The sequence below is a fragment of the Lepidochelys olivacea genome (assembly GCF_965140295.1).
Source record: "Lepidochelys olivacea isolate rLepOli2 genome assembly, chromosome: 3".
NCBI lineage: Eukaryota > Metazoa > Chordata > Testudines > Cheloniidae > Lepidochelys > Lepidochelys olivacea.
This window is the reverse complement of record NC_140413.1, coordinates 207378899-207401740: the sequence shown is the minus strand read 5'-3', so window position 1 is coordinate 207401740 and position 22842 is coordinate 207378899. Positions and strand designations below refer to the sequence as shown.

Sequence of the window (22842 nt, the reverse complement as noted above, 5' to 3'; positions counted from 1 at the left end):
TTTTCATTAGAGATTTCATCCAAGCACAGACTAAAACGATCCTAGCTCAGTTTAGATTTTCCAGTTATGCCATTAATACCCATAGTGAAATGATGGTGTTCTCTTCCCTGAAATGCGAGGGTCCAACCCAGATCTCTCAAGGTTTCTAGTGTTATGATCAACATCGCTCACAAACAACATTACAAATATATAAGGCTTCTCAATTAAGTCCAGCCACTGCCATTGGAAAAAACAAGCCTAGAACACAAAGCATTCTCACACAGCAGTACTGGAACAATTTTTATAGTGGGGGTGCTGAGACCCATTGAACCATAACTGTCATCTCTGTATATAATGGAAACCACCTCAAGCCAGTGGGTGCAGCAGCACGCCCAGCATCTCTTGTTCCAGCACCTATGTTCTCACATGCTTATTCAGTGTTAATTAGGCCTTAAATGCTTTAGATTTTAGATGGACTGTATCAGAACTTCTCAGATCAGTAAGACTCTTTGCAAGTACGCAGCAGCTGCTCTGTTCAACAGTAACTTCCTGCGGTTTTAATAATTTATTTCCCCTACATATACTTTGAGACTCTCACACCACTGGTTCTAAAAACGTAAACACTCCTGTACAGACAACATGCTCATTTTGATTCTGAGAGAAGCATTTCATAAGCACCAAGTTTCCCTCCAGCAAGCCAAAAATCTGACCACTTTCAATCCAGCCTTCCAGACATCTTTGAACCGGTTTCACTGAGCCCTCAAGATTCATTGTCAGGGATGGGACTACATCCACATTCCCTGCTGGCTGTTGTGAGTGGAGGAGGTTCCATTCTCCCAGTCCTGCCTCCTTTAGGTGAAGACTTTCTTCCTTATTGTGTTGCTCCCGCCCTCTGTTATGATTTCAATACCCACTTGCTTCCCAATTTGCCCCAACCCAGGCAGAACAAGAGGAGAAACCATCAGCAGCAGTGGACAGTGGCAAACCAGCACATGGACAGCAGCCTCACAATGCCACAAAAACTTGGTGGCCACTTCCCTCCTGCTGGGTAACTATCAACAAGTTGAAAACCACTACTCTATAGGGCATTAGAACCAATAAAATAGTCCCAGGTCTAAAGTAGTATCATGTCTATTACAACCAACTCTCCCCCAATCTCAAGTCCTTTAGAGGCACTGGCAGAGAGTCTGTTCAACTATGCAAATATTCACGCCCATCACCTTTTAGATGCATGCTTAAATCAGTAAGGCAAGTAATTTAATGTCAGTGCTCAGTGCATTTAAACATTTTAAACTTTTTTTTGTCTTCCTAATCAAGTATCTTCATGAACATAGTGAGTGTATTTGTCCCCACTGGGGAGCTAAGTCAAGCAAGCTAGTGGTTTTATAAACCAAAGAGGTATGAACACAAAAAGTACCAGAAAAAAAAAATCTTGAATTGTGAAAAGCCACCTTATTTTCATTTCAAAGCTGGAAGGATTTTCTGCAAACTTTCCAAAGAGATTCCCTTCTTGGCTAAGCCATGACATGAACAACTTCAGTCCCATAAAGTAATTGGAGGAATACTGAAAATGGAAGTTTAAGAAATGAATGGTGATCTCCACATTGTAACATTACTAACACACTGCACAACGTCCACATATCCCACCTCCTACAATACTGAAAGCACACTGGGTAAGGTTAAGGAGCCAGTGATGCCACCATATACTAGACTAGACAATATATAGCTGTACAGCCAGATGTCTGGACCCTAAGTACAAGCATCTTTCCAATGTTAAAAAGGAAACTAAGTCCTGTGCCCCCATGCCAAGACCTCCCCCACTATTAAAACTATACGACACACGCACGCACGTCAGGATTGGTTGAAGAGGTGGAAGTAGGAAGTTGGAAATCCAGAAGCCCAAACAGAAATTTTAGTTCAATTATACTGAATCAGTGAAATTAGCCAACCAATAGAATGAAATTCCTAGCACTGTAAAAAAACCATTACAAGTTACCAAAACACACAGTACTGTTTCATTAAAAAAAGAAAACAATAGCTACTTGTGAAGCTACTTTTAGTTAAGATCAGGTATTTCAGTTTATTACATTGTTGAATATAACCCTGAAAATAAAGTTTATAAGGCAAGATTCCACATTAAAGATGGCAAATTAAAGTAAAACTGAACTGATTTTGAGAGAGATAAAAATGTTGCCATGGAAAATATGCGTATTTGTTAACAGCCAAACAACTTTTCCCCAGTCTGATTCTTTTCAGCATTAACAGCTGTAAGTAAACGTAGCATATGTAAAAGTTAGTGTCCATTTTAAATCTGTATTCTAAAATTGCACTATATATATATATTAATATAATTATTCATAGCATTCAGATATCCTGGAGTTTGTAAAGTCCTTCCGACTTAAGGGCATACAACTTATCAATGAAGGAACACATGTAAAACATCCCTTATTATCAAACCATGTCACATTCTTTCTATTCCATGGTACTTATTGGACTGCAGATTCTATAATCCTCCTCTGAGTCCCTTCTGCATTTAATTCAGTTCAGTCTTAAGTAGTTAAAGAAACTGTTTTCAGTGGCAACTAATAACTACTGACCTACAGTGACACTACCCTACAATAGGCTTGTCAGGCCTGAAAAAGTTGTACCAAAGAAGCTGATTAGGACTTCAAGAGGTTTGTAGCAAGAATCAATGGCTAGTCTGTACTAATGCTGTGGTTCCAGCACAGAAATGATAAAAGTGGAACACAATTAGTTATGCCTCATTAAGCTCCACAACCCTCCTAAAAAGAAATTTGTTTAGCCTGTACAAAAATCTAATGCAGTTTTAAGCTCTCTGTGTTGAATTTCATGGTATCTCAAAAGCTTCAATAAGATAAAGGCCAAAGATCCAAGAATGGTAACCAAAGCATCAACAGTAAAGTTAATTTTGAAGTTTCTGGTTTTTAATAGAACGTGGTTTTCTCTTTCTTTCTTAGCCAGAAACTCAATCTTTTAAAAAGAGAAATACTGAATTTCACACCCCAGAATAAAAATACATCATGGATTTAAGATCTTGTAACAATTTGTTTTTAAGAGTTAATAAATTTAAATAGAAAATTAAAAGCCTAGTTTTTAAGATTAACAAATAACATTTTGTAGACTATGAGGGAGCTAAATATTTAAAAGCTTTTTACAAAATTTACCTTTCATATCTCTGTGGCGGCTGTTGAAACAGAGGTGTGGGACCACGCCATGATTCTTGGGGCCGTAGATCTGTGTAATGAAACAAAAAAGTCAAATATGCAAAAACCAGTCCCATACATCACTTATTGTCAAGTAGGTGTTAAAAACAAATTTTTAAAAGTTTCAGAGTACTAACAAACCCCCCAAATTGGACTTGCTGCCAAATACTTTTGGGCCAAATTTTTTACTCTACACTGGTGTAATTGTAAAATAATTCCACGGACTTCAGTGGAATAACTGACTTGAAACCGGTGTAAGAGCAAAATGTCTCCATTCGTATCTTATTGATATACACAATGGAAAGCTAAATTTCAGGTAATCAAGAGGAAAAAAATTACAATTACTGGGACCAATACACTGGTTAATGTTTTAAACCTCTGAAGGAATACATTTTCTGGAATTTTTACAACAAAAGAAATTACGACTCCTACCACAACTTTTGAAAAGCCTCTTTCAGACAACGTTTAGCATTACCACCAAATACATCCACCAATAAGCCAGTATGTGTGAACTTTGTAAATGGGTGGGGGGAGAAACACACTGATAATGAATTGCCATATTTTTATAAGCATCAACCAATAATTCTGTCCTCTTTATTAGGCTGAATTATTCACCATACAATCGGAAAGCTGATAGGGTGTAGACATGATTTAAGAATACTATATTTTCAACTTTGCTGGCCACCAGAATATAATGATTCACTCTGGGTCCTTTTGAACAGTTTATTATACAGACGGGAAAAAATTGGCAAAATCTGGCTCAGGACACATGGCACTGTAGCAGTAAGAAACGGTAATGAAAGGGACCACCCACTTTTCAATTGTTTTCTTGTAGTCAAGCGCTAGCTCTGTATAAAGATGTACCAGCAACAACTTTGCTTTAATAAGACATGCAATTAAATGGCTGCTGTTCTTCTAAATAAATTGACCAGTAAACAGGATGAAAGAAACATTTAATCAATAGCTCCCTGGTCAGTTCAAAACACTTAAATTGTGTCTCAGTCAAAAGCTTCAGTTTCAGTGACATCTTTGATTATCTTCAATGGTGTTTAAGTGTGACCTAATTATAACAGCTGGTTCCAGAAGTTGTCTAATTGATATACTGTGATAGGACAGTAATAGCCTGTTAAATTGTCAATATTCAAGGATACCAAAGCTTAGCAATAATTTGATAGAACTCTACATTTACTTTTTCAATTGAGCTTTTAAGAAAAGCATGGAGAGAAGGAAATATGAGCCTCTCTTCTAGGAACTCAGACTGGATTGCTTGTGCATTTTAATGGTCTGATCTGAACAGAAACCTTTTATGGTAGCACTTGAGAGAACTCTGTATAGTGCAGGCAGGTCCTACTGAAGATAACAGCTTTGCTGGTGGAAATAAATTCTGATCTCCAACATTTCTGCTCTTCCTGCCTTGGGCCTCCTTCGATCAGAATGGGTCATGCTCACATCGGCCAGATTACAAAGTTACTTATAGTGTGGACAATATATCCGTTAGAGACTAGACTGGGATTCCCCAAACTCATTTCACTTGTAACTAATTGCTAATTTGAAGATAATGCATTATATATAAAAATAATGTTTTAGGGTTGCCAGAGAGTGGCTGGGGAATTTATGGGATCAAATTAGGATAAGGAAAAATTAGACGAATCAGAAGGTTTAAACAGTGAGGTCTATTAGAGAGGATAGGATACTTTAAGAGAAGTAGATTCATCATTCAGACTAGGACAGTACCAAAGCACTTGACTATGTACTGTAGACAGGGAATAGTACTGACTATACTGGCCATTTTTCAATCGTCCATGACCCATAGTTTCAAACCGCTCATTTTGAACAAACTCCATTTGAAAAGAGACGCAAAACGAAAGATCTGCATTTCAGGATTAAACATTTAACCCAAAAGGTATGCCCATAATTCTTTTAATTAGGCTGTCCACCTGGTGTCTCATACATAGTCCTGGTAAATGGCCCCACTTTTATATTTATAGAGGTCAAAAAAAAAGCTGTCCCCTTTCCTGGGCTTGGACTCTACCACGGTGACCCAGCCATATGAAACCTCTAGGCTAGATTCCTTAATTCTCAGTACCTAAGCAACACGGTCACGGGGTTCCTAAACGGACAGCTGTTCCACAGGCTCAGAAACATCACCCCAACACTCTGGCCTCTTTCACTGGCTCCCTCTTGAATGCCTGGTCAGATTCATGGGTTTGGGCCTTGATTTAAGGGCTCCCCATGAGATCCTCCCCCAAGTTACTTCAGAGACCACCTCACAGTGTGCGAACATGACCTACTCACAACAGACACATGCCACTGAAACAGAACTAAGAGTTTCGTAAGTCAGATGTGTGTGCAGGAGACAGAGCTTTCAGCAGCTGACCCACAAACCTGGAACTCACTGCTGGAGGAGGCTGGGATGATCATGAACGTTAGCACTTCCAGAGTGAAGTGCAAAACTCCCTTTGATGTAGCTGTCCCACAGACACCCCGCAAAAAGAACCAAGTAGTGAACAAAAATTAAGTCCAATCCCTGCTGACTACAGGGAAGAGGGTTTGGTTTTTTTTATGTGTACGCTTTATAATATTGGAAGCCACTCAGATACAGCTGTAATGGGTCCTGTAAAAGAACTGACAGACAGACTGACCAGATTCTTGTGTCACTGCTGATGGACAGCAGCAGCAGTATGGGAGACCTGGGGGTGGGGAAAAAGGAGGAGGCGAGTCAAACTGCCCTTTCCTGTCTAGTACACAGAAGATGGAGTGGGGTGGAGGGGAAGGCGAAGGGAGGGAAACCTCACACTTCCAGCAGCATGGAGATGCAGTGCTCCCTCTTTTCTTTGCAGCCAGAAAGTAGGGGAGCACTCCACGCAGCCAGGAGGCCAAGCAGATGAAAGAAGCTGTCCTTGTTCCTGGCAGTTCAGGGCTACACATTTAATCCAACACTCACTTATAAAAACCCCATGTCTTCTGCTCCTCAATAAAGTCCAAGGAAAGCCCTCCAGTGAGAGGAGGTTAGTCCCCACCAGGTGTAGGATGTATCTTTCATTTTGACCCCCAAATCACGAGCACCTGGTGTATGTGTGTTTCAAGCTCTTTAACCTTCCCCTCCAACTGAAAAGTTAGGACATAGCTCCCTTCAGGAAGTAACTCTGATCAAATCTCCTTGTATAGCACCAAGGAACACACAGATTAAGTATTCAGAAGCAGGAATATCTTAATAATGAAGTAGAGTTTAAAACAAACTTATTACCATTCGTTTGCATGGTTCTGACAGAAGATCACTTTAAGAAGGAAAAAAAGCCTGAAAGTGAATTGCACTTCAAAAAGGTACAAGCAGGAGAGGAAAAAATGACAGTTAATATTTTCTTTGGTCTTTACAAATTAGGCATTTCCTAGAGCTATAAGGCCATATAAACTGCCTTCCCCAGCAACTCCTCAAGTAACAATTTATCTAATCAGTGTAGCAATCAAAGACAAGATTTCATGTTTACTGATTGCACTAATCAAAATCACTTTTCAAATGCAGCTAATTGACAAGTTTACTGACTGAGATGAAAGTCATAAATCACATACTCTGGATTGTAGAAACCAAATATGCCATTTGCACAGTACCACCAGACTGCACTTGACTCCCCCAAGTTATCAGCACACAGACAATTATTCATCAACTGAAAATTGGTACATCAAAGTCAAATCAGAGAACAACGGTAAGAAACACCCACAGCACGCTCTTGAAAAAGAGGTGGTGGTTTGATTGACCACATTGCCCTTCTAGAGTCCCATTTTACCTCATCATATATAAAATACAAATCTCCTAAAATAAAATTCTGCTTCTTCAATCCACAGTTTTAACTGCATTCTCTCTACTTTTTCCAATACATTTTAAACACAAAAATTGTGAGAATTTTCAGGAGCTCTTTAGTCAGATTACTATCTTGACATACAACTATTCCCACCCATTAAGGCCTATCTTCTGATCTCATCTGTGGTTGTTTTATAGTTATACAGAAAGAAGCTGCTCAGATCGGATTTTGATATAATTTACGTGTGTCTCATTTAGAAAATCTTTTCCATTTGGCAGTGTAGGACCTCCTAGCTGAAGACTTCTGACTTTCCAACATCATCTCCAAGAACTCCTGACAGAAGACGAGTTTGTCCTCAGGCTTATTTGAGGCTCCAGTGGTAGAGCCTTTGAATTTCGGTGAGGCATGTGTCCTTGAGTTGAAAGAGAAGGTACAAGAAAGCTGCCACAGCTAGATCCAGAAGCCCATAGTACCCAAAAACCCTGTTTAGCCAGAATTAGGGCTATCAGTAGGATTATAGCTCAATCCTTTCTTTATTGCCTTGGGAACCATTTGTATTGGAGGAAACACATATAGAATGTTTGCTCCAGTTCAGTAAGATAGCTACTGTCTACTGAAGGAAGACTCAAATGCGAGCTAAATTGCTCTCAGCTTGAATATGTGTGTGTGACCAGAGCTCCACAGAAAACCATCAACTGTGGGTTGTCAGCAGGCACAGATGTGGGCTGCACTCTTAGAGGCATCCTCCATCAGTAGGACCATAGGAAAAAAGTGATCTGAAGAGAGATTTCTTCTGAAATCAGGTTAGTCTGTATGGTATCTTGAAGTACCATCACTGGATTGCAGAGGTCTTCATTCTCTACCTGGCAAATGGGAACTGAGTTAAGATACATGATGCCATTAATTCCAGGAGCCTCAGGAACACAAACTAGGTATTGACTGGACACCACCAAGCATTTCCTGAGATCCTTCTTGAAGAAGGTCAACTTTTGCTAATGTTGACACTACCATACTCCAACTAGGGGTCATCTTTTGAGCAGAACTGAAAACGGATTTCTCTTGGTTAATCCTTACTCCCTGTAAGTCTTTGGCAAACCAGATTGTATACTCTACAGCATCTGCTCCCTCACTAACCAATCACTGAAGTATTGGAAGAGATGGATACTAAGCCTCAAATGAACTGCCACAAAATTTAGGGTAGTTAGTAAATAACTTGAGTGCAGCAGAAAGGCCAAACTAGATTTTCATGGCCTCAGCTAAAGCTTCCTCCTGGAAGGCCTCAGTATCATCAACAGAAGAGAAGGGAATAGGCAACACAGAAACTGGTGAAGAGTAAGGAAGCTTCTCAATCTTCTGTCCCTCCTCTTCCTCCAATTCAGATTTTATCTTCTTAAATGGAGATAGTATCAAGAGCAGGCCGTCTCTCAAGTCTGTTCAGGATGCTTAGGAAATGGCGAACACAACGGCAACATTTTTACCCTCTTGCTTTTTGAAAGATGCCTTTAAGATGACTGAAGATGGCAACTCATGCCACATGCTAAAGGAAAGCTGAACTGCCCATAAGATTGTTGACTTGACATCCCTTTTCCCTACATGGGTGGGAAAGTCCAGGGGCATAAGAACCAATCCTCATGTAACAGAAGAGTAGGGAAACCAGCACTAGAGAAATAATAATGACAGAAATGGAAAATCTAACATTAGGAACAGACTGGATTTTAGATTTGCAGGACCCCACCAAAAGAAGGGGAGACTTCAACAGTACCAAAAAAAGCTGAACTATTATCCCTGGAGATAGATGCTCAAATGAGAATACAAAATGAAATGCTCCTGTCTTGGCAAGTGTTGGATATGAGAACCAATCAAATCCAAGGACCCATTCAAGGAACAATCTGCTCTTTTACTGAATCTTCCAATTGGTAGAATGGGGCTCCTTTGGAAAAACGTAGGAGAAACCCCAAGATCGTGCCTGAGGCAAACTGATGGACTGGAATTCCACGCTGATCAGTGGATTCAAGCCTACTCAATTTGAAGGAATGATGGCATTGGGACATATTTGTATCTGGAGTGTCTTCTATACAATGAGATGCACTCAGATGCTATGGTGATGCAAGCCACATAAGTACCTAAATGAAAAGGTCAGCTCCATGTGTCTAAGGCTCAGAGGATTGCTTTGAAAGTTCTCCTTCAAAGTGCCAAGACATGATCTTTAAAAATGCAGAAATCAGTACCAGACACTCATGGTACTCCAAAAGGGTTATTCAATCCCAACATTTGTTTCCTTTTCTCCCTTCAGATGAACACAAAGATTTGAAGTCTCAGTATTTCCTAAGACCAAGGCAAAAGACAGTTATGCCTTCCATTCTGATTATCATACTCTTCTCTCCACACCATTACATGTTCTCTTCTATTTTTGATTACTATAAACACTTCTTTAAAAAATCAAAGTTAGTAGTTAGGGCTGGTGTCCCTAGTCTCTATTTGCCAGAGGCTGGGAATGGACAACAGGGGATGAATCGTTTGATGATTACCTGTTCTGTTCATTCCCTCTGAAGCACCTGGCATTGGCCACTGTTGGAAGACAAGACTCTGGGCTAGATGGACCTTTGGTCTGACCCAGTATGGCTGTTCTTATTCTTAGCCACAGCCACTCCACATTGGTTAGAGCAGCTGGGAAAGCTGCATGTGCAATCTGATACCTCATAAATTTAAAGGTTTGATCCTGCAGTCATTAAGTAAACCTAATTTAGTTTGGGACTGGACAATAAGTTTAATTTAAAATGGCTACCATTATTTTATCTCTACTGTTCACTTCCACTGCCTGTGGCTTGTTATTACTGAAATATAATGAAATTTGACACTCCCATTCTGTAATTAATTTTCTCTTTCTCTCATGCATACGTGCAAGCTGGCTAAAAGTACTGCAAATTTATAACATTTTCCCATTAGCTTTTTGCTCTCTCTAGTCTGCTTGTCCCAACTCTTCAAAACTAGCTTGGTCACTCATCCTTTTTCCAAAATCGGTTTTCCCCAGAATTCAATAGAGAAATGAAAGTCATCATTTTAGTACCTTTTCAGGCAGTTCACCTAACTTTCCTCCTGCCTCTCTGTGGCTCAGTTCTCTCCATATATCTGCTACCATCATTCCTCACTGTATACAGATTGAGCATGTAGCAGTGTCTGATCATGGGAGAAAGGAAGGTGGAAAGCTTAAGAATTTCAATGTATGAATGATTAATCATTTTAGGGTAAAAAAAGCCTACTTTAAAGAGCCTCTTGCCATCTGAAGCATGGTAACTGGGCCTGAACACAGGAAAAAGTCTTACTCCCCGTGCTCAGTCTCTTCTCTTGCTGTTCTGCTCTGTTGTTCAGGATACAAAATCCTCATCTGACATGTTTTCTGCTGGTGCTTCAGAGATCAGGATTCTGGCAAAGCCTGTACTTTCATGGTTGTTCATGAGAGGTTATCCAGTCAAGTCTAAACACACTACATGTTCTTAGAACCCACCACGTTTTTTCCCCCACTCCTGTTTCTAACATTGGGATGTGTGCTCACGGTCAAAAAAGCAATCCTGCTTGATGAAGTACAAATGCAGTTTTACAGAAAAGATCTTAGAACATTTTACTACACTATCACCATACAGAATAGCATCAAAGCTGTGCAACAAAGAGAGCAACCACACAAGATCAATCATCTGGAAGTGAAACCCCTAAGTGACTTAGGCCTTTAAAACAGATGAATATTGAGCAATTGTGGGCACACCAAACATATTGGCATGTCAGGTTAATGAAGGGTTTGTAAGAGGAGACTAAACTCATTTCAAATCATGACTATTAGTATTTAACCAGGTGTAAGGTGACAGTCAGTGAAATTTATCTATTATGCCACGTAGCTCAGGCATTTTTCCAATCATACAGTGAATACCCAATGATTAAAGTACAGAGGACTTTTAAAGATTACCTTTTAGAAGTTTTTCAATATTTTCTAGGATTGTAAGTATCCATATTCCTTTTAATATGATTTTGACTACAGCAGAACCCCATTTACCTGAGCCTCCATTTTCCGTCTCTCCATATTAACTGAACCCCCAGTGTGCACACACAGGAATATGGAAAATTGACGCTTTAGTTCTGGCCCCCACCACCCATGGCTGAAGCACATAACTTAGCTTTGAAGGGGCCACTGTGGTGTGGGGCCCCAGGAAATTGCAATTAAAAGGTTAAGAAACACTGTTGTAGACAGTCCCTATAATGTTCAGGGTTAGACTGTAAAAATTATCAGTACCTGTACAACTTGTTAAAAATTCATATTGGTTTTCTTGTTAATAAATGAACAAAACTTTATTTGCAAGAACTAAGGGTTCGTATATTGTGTTTAGTAGGTAAGTAGATGAGAAAGGAGGTATGTTTTAATGCTTTTCCAAGATGGGTCAGCTACTTTAAAAGCAACTCCGCATCTTAAAATAATGGAGAGAAAACTCTTTGCCCATTCTCCTGATTAGCTGAATTTTTTATTATCCAGTCTGGCCCCGGTCCCAATTAGATCGGATAAACAGGGTTCCACTCTATTTAGTGCTACTTTGAGTAGAGTTTTCCAATCTAGACAGTTCAATCAATGTCAGTGTAACTCTTATGTTAAACATCTTTGATGCAAAATGTCAGTGTTGACATTCAAACGGCTACCTCAAAAAGTGCTGATGTTCATGTAGTGCTCAAGAGAGGCACAAAGGAAAAACAGGTTTTTTACTTCCCCTTTGAGTACAAGGAAATGGTCAAGTTTCCTGTGCAGGACAGAACAGTTTAAATATTGAGATTTGCAACATCTCAACTTAGTTTACATCAACACAAGCAGTTCAAGCCATTTCTTTCACACTTATTTTAAAAGTGAAATGGGCTCAAAATTCAGAACCCCTTGAATAATGAGGGACTTAAATAACTGACAAATCTTTGAACAGGAATAAAGTTTCAAATTCCCACAATACAACAGTTTAAACCCTTTCTTTCTGCCTCCTACAGAAAAAAGTTTTCAAAGCACTAACACACAATACAAAGGTAACAATTTAAGTAGATTAAAAAAGTGAAGTCTGTTCAATATTCTAGCTCTTGGCAAAAAAAGAAAGCAACTAATTTTGTAAAGGCTGTATATGATGGTAGTTGCCTTGAGACATGTCTTATGGTTTTTTGGATTGAAGCCATGCTTTACAGTGATAAGCTAAATTGAGCGCTTTGAGTTCAACAAAGAAAGGGTTAAGGAGTGACTGAATCCGAGTTTGTAAGTGCCTACATGGGGAACAAATATTTGATAATGGTCTCTTCAATCTATCAGACAAAGGTACAACAAGATACAATGGTTGGAAATTGAAGCTAGACAAATTCAGACTGGAAATAAGGCATGAATTTTTTACCAGTTAATGTAAATAACCATTGGAACAATTTACAAAGCGTTGTGGTGGATTCTCTATCACTGGCAATAAAATCAATTTTGAACATTCTTCTAAAATATATGCTCTAGTTCAAAGAGAAATTGTTTTGGGGAAGTTCTGTGTCCTGTGTTATGTAGGAAGTCCGACTACATGATCACAGTGGTCCCTTTTGGCCTTGGAATCTATGGTAACTCTACATGCACAAATGCACCTATTTCAATACTAGAGTACCGTATTAATATTGCAGAGGCTGGCCAGCGGACCCCCACAGTGACACAGGCATCTGTGCTGCTGCCTCCAGTCCCTCCCAGCTGAATCTCTTGGAGACTCAATTTTAGGTAATGCTGCTGCTAGATTTTAGTAGTTGCACTTCTATATTCCGACAAAGCATGTTCATTCATAGATTGAGAAAAGACTTCTTTTAAATTAAATTGATCACTTTTCTGTTTTATACTGGCAGGCAACTAGTTTTCTATTTTGTTGTTTTCTGCCAACATAATAGAAACACCATGACGTGAATTTTTAAAAATGCTTTCCTCAGCAGTGATTTAACAGGCTGGCTCCTAATGTAAGAATACAACCGAGCTAACATCCAACGTCAGCACCTGTAACACTGGGGGTTGGGGAGGGAAGAGGGGAGGGGAGAGAATGACAAGGAACTGCAAAAAAGCATCCGTCGGCACCATAGTCACAGACTGGACACTGGTCCATGCTGTAATGCAGTTACAACAGTAGTCACTTCTTGTTTTATATAATGGTTCCTTTCTCCAAAGCAGGACAGTGGGGAATCTATATCAGAACCCATGAAGAAGCAGAAACATAATTCATTTTACTCAAGTCTTGTAACTCCTAACCATTCGAAGTGCCTTTCCTCTAGTCAGCAATCTATCAAGAAAAAGAACCCACGAACATGCTCTTAAACCAAATATCCCTTTAACTTTATTGTGAAGAATACTATGTAGTTGTAGCAAAATAAAAGTCAGACAGTTCAATTTTAAAATTCATTAAATTTGATAATGCAGGGGAAAAACAAACAAACAAAAAACTTACTTGACAACAATTTAGGAATCTGTGGTTGGCCACCTAGAAGCGGTCTGTAGGGGTTTCCCTGATAAGCCCCAAGTGGTGCTGCATTACTGTAGACTCCACTTCCTGACTGTCCTCTTTCCCTTGACATTGCATGGCTGTAACGTAAAAGAAATGGAAAGTTATTTTCTCAATGTCATCTTACTAGAACAGCTGCTACCAAGCCAATGAAATACCACAGCTTCTCCAGTGTAGTGATGGAGATGCTCATGAACAGTGCAGCAATTCACCACCTGTAAGGGTCCCATGCACATCATGAACGAAGCTCACATTTTATGAGCTGGTTGGTTACAGTGAAAATTCTCTTATACCACAGCTTACCAAAGAAAAAGTAGGGTGGGTGGTTTTTTTTTTTTTGGGGGGGGGGGTTGTGTGTGTGCACAGTGTAAAGTTTAGGTAACTATCATACATATTCTGTAGAAAAATGAAAATGCGGATACATTTAAGAGCGGTTTCATTGTTGTGTGTAGAAGTAACTTCACATGAAGGTTCTGAAGTTGGTTTGTTCTGGAATTTTCTTGTATTTTTAATTAACGTTTTAATAAGACATGTTCTCAACATAGCTACCATTTTGTGACGGCAAAGCATGGCAAGAGAGAAGTTGATTCATGTGCACTTGCAGTGAAACAATTCTATTTCCCAGGGTGTGAATGGAAGGAAGAGTGTGGCTTGCAACTTGTCATTCCTCATCCTTCTTCCAGGCTATAGTTCAATGGACAGAGGCTCTCACTTTCCTAGCTTTCTACAAGCGCAGTCTCTCTCCCCCTGAGCCTCTTATCTATCTCTAGTGCCTTTGTCTTCCTCCTTGAGAAAGAGGTTGAAGCCCAGCTGTCCAAATGATTAGGACAGTCTGAGCTGGCTGTTTGGTAATGTTAATCACCTTTAAAACATTTTCTGTACTTCTATACTGATAATACTCCACAGTGGCTTGTTAGATCGACTCACTCTCCCCAACGAGCAGATTCAAAATTATGCATGCCTGCCTGTGCACCTCAGCTTAGAGGAATACAAACCTAACCATTAGTTTCCGACGTATAATTTCAGATCATTCCCTTTGCTTGCAGCATTACTATACGGGAGTCCTAAATCTCAGAAAAATCATTTGGAATTTTGGAGCTGCATCACCAGTTAAATTTGGTGAACTGACTTCCATCTTTGTTCAAAGTACGACCAAAAATCAAATGGATTATGGCAGACCACATGAACTTTGAACAAATGTAATTTAAGAAAACAAAAACATGGAAGACATCCCAGTTCTAGTTACACAATCTTAACTATTACTTCCGTGTAATAGTCTCCTTGTAATCTCCAGTACTTCAAAGGGGTACTGAAGAAACACAGCAGGAAAGCCAATTAGAAATACTTTACAGAAAAATATCAAACAGAAGAATGTAAGCTTACTATAAAATTCAAGTATTTGAGAACATTTTGAAAATGTAACTCATCAGTACCGATTTTCAACATATAATTGTTTAAGTGTCCTACATATAAATACCAACTTTAACCATAGATCATTGTATATTCCTTTATTATTAAAAAGGGAAGATAAAAGGCATCTCAGCAAAGCAGTTAAGGACTGCTACTTTAACTGCTACTTTCACTCTCACAGCTACTCACCCTAACGTTCTGAATGCCGACTGGTCCAAATGAACTGGCCTTCTGTCTCGATTAAAACCAAGCTGGGGCCTCCAAGGCCTGCCATTATTGTTGGTTTTTTCCCAGTCACCCGGCTTCAGAACTGGTGCAGGTTTTCTGAATATTAAAATTAGAGAACAATAGTTTACTTCTCTACACATCATTATAAAAATGAAGGAAAAAGATGACAATTACTTACTTTGCTCCAGGTAACACTACAGCTTTGAATACAAAGTCTTCTTGAAATTGTGGATCTTTGAAATTGATACTAAGAGAAAAAAATATTTGAGATAGTTATGCTGGATATACATTTGGCCTGATAAGTAAGATCAAACTAGCCTAATGAAATAGTAGTTTTTTGCATTATTTACAGAACACTTAGCTGAATTATTTTTTCTAATAGCCAAGTTATTAGTTTGCTGTTTATCCATCTATCCCAAAACTTCCGGCAAAAAGTGCAGGCAAGGGCATACGGGATATACTGGCTCAGACAGCCCCCAATATACTCCAGAGGGATCACAGAATCATAGAATATCAGGGTTGGAAGGGACCTCAGGAGGTCATCTAGTCCAACCCCCTGCTCAAAGCAGGACCAATCCCCAACTAAATCATCCCAGCCAAGGCTTTGTCAAGCCTGACCTTAAAAATATCTAAGGAAGGAGATCCCACCACCTTCCTAGTTAACGCATTCCAGTGTTTCACCACCCTCCTAGTGAAAAAGTTTTTCCTAATATCCAACCTAAACCTCCTCCACTGCAACTTGAGACCATTACTCCTCGTTCTGTCATCTGCTACCACTGAGAACAGTCTAGATCCATTCTCTTTGGAACCCCCTTTCAGGTACTTGAAAGCAGCTATCAAATCCCCCTCATTCTTCTTTTCCGCAGACTAAACAATCTCAGTTCCCTCAGCCTCTCCTCATAAGTCATGTGTTCAAGTCCCCTAATCATTTTTGTTGCCCTCTGCTGGACGTTTTCCAACTTTTCCACATCCTTCTTGTAGTGTGGGGCCCAAAACTGGACACAGTACTCCAGATGAGGCCTCACCAATGTCGAATAGAGGGGAACGATCACGTCCCTCGATCTGCTGGCAATGCCCCCACTTATATATCCCAAAATGCCACTGGCCTTCTTGGCAACAAGGGCACACTGTTGACTAATATCCAGCTTCTCGTCCACTGTAACCCCTAGGTCCCTTTCTGCAGAACTGCCTAGCCATTCGGTCCCTAGTATGTAGCGGTGCATGGGATTCTTCCGTCCTAAGTGCAGGACTCTGCACTTGTCCTTGTTGAACCTCATCAGATTTCTTTTGGCCCAATCCTCTAATTTGTCTAGGGCCCTCTGTATCCTATCCCTATCCTCCAGCACATCTACCTCTCCTCCCAGTTTAGGGTCATCTGCAAACTTGTTGAGGGTGCAATCCACGACATCCTCCAGATCATTAATGAAGATATTGAACAAAACCGGCCCCAGGACCGACCCTTGGGGCACTCCACTGGATACTGGCTGCCAACTAGACATGGAGCCATTGATCACTACCCGTTGAGCCAGACAATCTAGCCAGCTTTCTATCCATCTTATCGTCCATTCATCCAACCCATTCTACTTTAACTTGCTGGAAGAATACTGTGGGAGACCGTGTCAAAAGCTTTGCTAAAGGAACAACACGTCCACCGCTGTCCCCTCATCCACAGAGCCAGTTATCTCGTCATAGAAGGAAATTAGATTAGTCAGGCATGACTTGCCCTTGGTGAATCCATGCTGATTGTTCCTGATCACTTTCCTCTCCTTTAAGTGCTTCAGAATTGATTCCTTGAGGACCTGCTCCAGGATTTTTCCAGGGACTGAGGTGAGGCTGACTGGCCTGTAGTTCCCAGGATCCTCCTCCTTCCCTTTTTTAAAGATGGGCACTACATTAGCCTTTTTCCAGTCATCCGGGACATCCCCCAATCGCCATGGGTTTTCAAAGATAATGGCCAATGGCTCTGCAATCACATCCGCCAACTCCTTTAGCACTCTCAGATGCAGCGCAGCCGGCCCCATGGACTTGTGCTCATGCAGCTTTTCTAAATAGTCCCGAACCACTTCTTTCTCCACAGAGGGCTGGTCACCTCCTCCCCATGCTGTGCTGCCTAGTGCAGTAGTCTGGGAGCTGACCTTGTTCGTTAAGACAGAGGCAAAAAAAGCATTGAGTACATTAGCTTTTTCCACATCAGTCACTAGGTTGCCTCCCTCATTCAGTAAGGGGCCCACACTTTCCTTGACTTTCTTCTTGTTGCCAACATACCTGAAGAAACCCTTCTTGTTACTCTTAACATCTCTTGCTAGCTGCACCTCCAGGTGTGATTTAGTCTTCCCGATTTCACTCCTGCATGCCCGAGCAATATTTTTATACTCTTCCCTGGTCATTTGTCCAATCTTTCACTTCTTGTAAGCTTCTTTCTTGTGTTTAAGATCAGCAAGGATTTCACTGTTAAGCCAAGCTGGTTGCTTGCCATATTTACTATTCTTTCTACACATCGGGATGATTTGTCCCTGTAACCTCAATAAGGATTCTTTAAAATACAGCCAGCTCTCCTGGACTCCTTTCCCCCTCATGTTATTCTCCCAGAGGATCCTGCCCATCAGTTCCCTGAGGTTGTCAAAGTCTGCTTTACTGAAGTCCAGGATCCGTATTCTGCTGCTCTCCTTTCTTCCCTGTGTCAGGATCCTGAACTCGACCATCTCATGGTCACTGCCTCCCAGGTTCCCATCCACTTTTGCTTCCCCTATTAATTCTTCCCGGTTTGTGAGCAGCAGGTCAAGAAGAGCTCTGCCCCTAGTTGGTTCCTCCAGCACTTGCACCAGGAAATTGTCCCCTACACTTTCCAAAAACTTCCTGGATTGTCTGTGCACCGCTGTATTGCTCTCCCAGCAGATATCAGGGTGATTGAAGTCTCCCATAAGAACCAGAGCCTGCGATCTAGTAACTTCCGTTAGTTGCCAGAAGAAAGCCTTGTCCACCTCACCCCCCTGATCCGGTGGTCTATAGCAGACTCCCACCACGACATCACCCTTGTTGCTCACGCTTCTAAACTTAATCCAGAGACACTCAGGTTTTTCTGCAGTTTCATACCGGAGCTCTGAGCAGTCATACTGCTCTCTTACATACAATGCAACTCCCCCACCTTTTCTGCCCTGCCTGTCCTTCCTGAACAGTTTATATCCATCCATGACAGTACTCCAGTCATGTGAGTTATCCCACCAAGTCTCTGTTCTTCCAATCACATCATAATTCCTTGACTGTGTCAGGACTTCCAGTTCTCCCTGCTTGTTTCCCAGGCTTCTTGCATTTGTGTATAGGCACTTGAGATAACTTGCTGTTTGTCCTGCTTTCTTAGTATGAGGCAGGAGCCCTCCCCTTTCGCGTTCTCCTGCTGGTGCTTCCTCCCGGTATCCCACGTCCCCACTTACCTCAGGGCTTTGGTCTCCTTCCCCCGGTGAACCTAGTTTAAAGCCCTCCTCACTAGGTTAGCCAGCCTGCTTCCGAAGATGCTCTTCCCTCTCTTCGTTAGGTGGAGCTCATCTCTGCCTAGCACTCCTCCTCCTTCTTGGAACACCATTACATGGTCAAAGAATCCAAAGCTTTCTCTCCAACACACACCTGCGTAGCCATTCGTTGATTTCCACGATTCGACGGTCTCTACCCAGGCCTTTTCCTTCTACAGGGAGGATGGACGAGAACACCACTTGCTCCTCAAACTCCTTTATCCTTCTTCCCAGAGTCACGTAGTCCGCAGTGATCTGCCAAGAATGATCTTAAGCAGTATCATTGGGGCCCACATGGAGAAGCAGGAAAGGGTAGCGATCTGAGGTCTTGATGAGTCTCGGCAGTCTCTCCGTCACATTGTGAATCCTAGCTCCTTGCAAGCAGCAGACTTCTCGGTTTTCCTGGTCGTGGTGGCAGATAGATGACTCAGTCCCCCTGAGGAGAGAGTCCATCTCTCCCTGCACTAGAAGCCAGCCCAGGAACGGATGTGGAGTTGTTACTCCCATATGCAATAGGGGAAGGCCATCTGGCAAGCCCTTAAACATGGTAGGCCCAAACGAAGGCTCTATCTAAGAAGATCATTCATTTTAGAGTGAAAGCAATCCTGTGGCGCAGCATCGCATTTGCAGGCGCCCGAGGAAAAGAAGGGGACTGAAGATCCCACACACGGTATTTCACATTCTAGCAGAAGTTGGCAATGCACAGGAGAAGGTGGTAATGCTTGCTTGGTGGGCAGACAGAGGTAAAGAGACTTAGATTATAAGCTCCTTGGATCAGGGACAGTCTTTGTTCTGTGCTAATACAGCACCTAACATAAAGGGGTGTTAGTCCCTTACTAGGGCTCCTAGGTGTTATGTGAATACAAATAATAAACAAGGAAAGCAAGAAAAAAAAAAGTAAAAGAGTAAATAAAGGAAAGTCTTTTTATTAATCAGTATTTAATATTCTTGTATCTGCATATTTTCCCTCTGGAAAGGGGAGGGGGAGGGCAAGGGCCAACTGTGCACTCGAGGAAGAATCTTCTGGCCAGTTAGCGAAAGGGTTGGTGGGACTCTCTTCCATGGAAGAGTACCGTTTTCCCCTTGCATTTGATGAAGGAAGCCCCAATTCCCAACTGAGCTGCCTGTCGTTCCAATACATGGATATGTAAGTTGGCTTCAGTGGCATTCTGCAGACGTAGTACTCAAGGTGACAGGAGCACACTATTCTGGCTACCCTGGGCCAGTGGAACAGCCCCTGGAACTGGGGAGAGTGGGGTGGAAAGGTATACCCCTTCCCTCAAAGTGCGCTGGGCACAGGTGTGCTAGAGCTGAGGATAAGGCACTCTGGCTTGGCCTTAACCAAGAAAGGTCTGGTGCCAACTGATGCAAGTCATTCTGAATCACTCTGAAGAGCTGTTGCATGAGAAGTGACCAGAGCCTAGATTCCCATCTCTTCTAGCCCTTGGTGACACACAAAGTACCTGCTGAGAAGCTTAGACTCACCCAGGCATCAGAGGCAATGTATGTGTGGGTCCAGCACAGACATTGTTGAATCACATTGAGAGCATCATTTGAAACCTGTTATCTCACTGGCTACCCTATGACAATGCAGAGTACCCACTGCACTGAGAGGAATAATGAAAAAGGAGAACTAAGAGGGAAACCATGCAATAAAGCTACTCTAACAATAACAAATGTTTGTTTTCAACAAGGAAAACATGTCAGAAGGAAAAACAGCTGGAGGCTAGAGGGAGTCTGACTACATGCTCCGGTGGCTGGAAAGAATTGCAGGGTGCTGCCATGGGTCTTCATACAAACCAGGGTCAAAGCCTTTGGTATCTCATAGGAGCACCGCAACAAGGCTTTACAGCAGAAAAAATGTGATTATTACAATCTGGCAGGGGGGCCCACAGGTGTAGTACCTGAAACTACTTTTAACTTGTCACTAGAAAGTAATCAAACTCCCATTTGACCATGTTGTCCTTTTAATAATATCCTGAACAGGCGCATCCTGAATATTTCAGTCTTGAACAGCCTGCAAGCAGATACACCTATCTAGCTGAGCCATGCTATACCCCATTAGAGACTAGGGAGTACACAGACCATGACTGATTTTCACTGTCTCAAGTATTTGATAGATCTCCAGAAGTGAAAGGTTACAGGCGCAGCATTAGATACCCACTATTGCAATGTACCAACTTAAAGTAAATCAGAATGACCTACAACATACTGGCTCTAATTCAATTTACTGCCAACGGCATGAGTAATTCAATCTTTTGTAACTAAAGATTTACCTTTGGAAGATTTGTATGGTTCTGGGAGGACAACAGTATACTTCATGATGAATAAAGAACATCATGGTTAAGGCAAAGTCAACATTTATTCCTAAATATGCTGCAACAAAAAATAGGCCAAATCAAAAGAAATGTGGCTACAGGTGAAGATTTCACAATGAGCGGGATACTTGTTTTTTCTGTCACTTGGTCTTCTCTGAGAAGACATTTGTCAATCTGTGCCAACATTACTGGTCGGGCCCCGCCCACATAGATGCAGCCCTATGCATTCAAAGTAGGCCCATAAACACTACCAGATGCCATCAGCCTCAAAGAGAAAGCGTGAATGACAGAACACATTCAACAGAATACAGGAGGACTGCCATGCATTAGAAGGTGGATTCTCTGTGAAGACTCCAATTTACAGATGAAAAGTGGTCCCATTCTCATAGGAGAATCCATCGGTCAGTCTATGGCTCTATTACATGGACAGAGAAAGCAACAGCACAAAAGGCACAAAAGACTAAGAAAAGGAGACAGACTCCCTTTAATCAAATGAAGGCATTAAGTCAGAACAGCAGAAAAGATACAGGAAAGAGAATGAGCTTCCAGACATGATTGTATTTATTTTTATTTTTAAAGGGGAAATGGCCTTCAGGATCCTGTGACCAAAGGAGTTTTCAGAAGATGCCTGTACTGTGGTATAACAGCCCTTCAAAGGCTTGTCAGGGCAGCAAGTGGGTCTGGGAGTGCCTTATTCCAGCATTTTCTGCCAAGAATACAGTTATAGGACTGGGAATGTGTGTGTTTAGGGAGAGGAAGTGCTCTAGGGAGGGCAGTAATCCAAGACTGCTGCCTCTATTTAAGACCTGAGACCAGTGTACCCAGTACAGGGTGGGTGGTAAATCCCCTCAGCACTTTGGAATTGCTAGGATATGATTGCTGGGAAGGGAGCAGAATATCATGTAGTCAAGGAGGCAGAATGGCTGGAGCCCTTTCCTCAAGACAGGGAAATGAATTTTGCCTTCTGGGCTTCGGTCTCTTGGAGGGTCTTCTCTTCTTATAAAAAAGCAATAAAACTTTGCCACCAGACCCCATGGGGAGAATAAAGATGTGGACAAAGAAACCCAAGTGGAGAAAGTCTGTTATACCATAACTCCATAGATGTAACCCTTTTGTTTGCTTAAGCCCTCAACAATGTCTAAAGTGAACGAATGGAAGGAAATCAATCCCAGACAGAGGACATCATTTTAGACCACATCAGACTGACACTGGGTTTGACTCACTGAGAAATGTTAACTTCATATGACCTTTGCATACACATGGTGCTAAAGAAAGGGTCAAGCAGCAGGTAGCTTTCTAAAAAGCTACCTTATTAAGGTAAAACTTAAGAGCCCTTAAGGTAAAATTTAAAACGGAGGAAGAAAAATTCCCTGGTAAGGTAAAGAGGAGAACAAACCCTTAGAACTGCGCCTCAGTTTAACCCTAAGGACAACCTTATTGGGGAAAGCTGTAGGAAGGGTTTCTTACAGATAAGGGACAGACTAAAGAACGGAGACTCCAACCTATTACACTGCAGTTTAACTTTAAAAAGGGATACTGTCAATTTGACTTTATTGATCTTTACCCTTACAAAAATAAATTCCGTTTGATAGAGCACCAAATAAGCAGTATGTCATGAGTATTTCCCGCAATATTTTTAAAATGCAAATGAAGATTTTAACTTGACACGTTAGATTTTTACTTGTCTATACTGTCTGAAGGACAACTCAGGTTCAGAAACCTACCATGACCAAGTTCATGCTTCATGTCAGAACACAAGATAAAGTTAACAATATTGTGTAGCTTTAGTTAACCTTCATTTTTTCTTCACTTGCATAAGAGATTAGATTCTGAAGCAATCTATGACAAGGAGC

General features: G+C 41.3%; 1 protein-coding gene across 1 annotated transcript in view; it reads right to left on the bottom strand.

The window, feature by feature from the left end:
• The window catches only part of XRN2 (5'-3' exoribonuclease 2), an 85080-nt gene that overhangs the window by 8255 nt on the left and 53983 nt on the right, over positions 1-22842 (bottom strand). The window contains exons 25-28 of the mRNA XM_084622280.1: positions 15344-15412; positions 15127-15261; positions 13474-13607; positions 3165-3234 (exon numbers count right to left, since the gene is read on the bottom strand). Of these exons, the coding sequence (XP_084478406.1) occupies positions 3165-3234; positions 13474-13607; positions 15127-15261; positions 15344-15412 (408 nt within the window). The remainder of the gene's footprint in view (positions 1-3164; positions 3235-13473; positions 13608-15126; positions 15262-15343; positions 15413-22842) is intronic.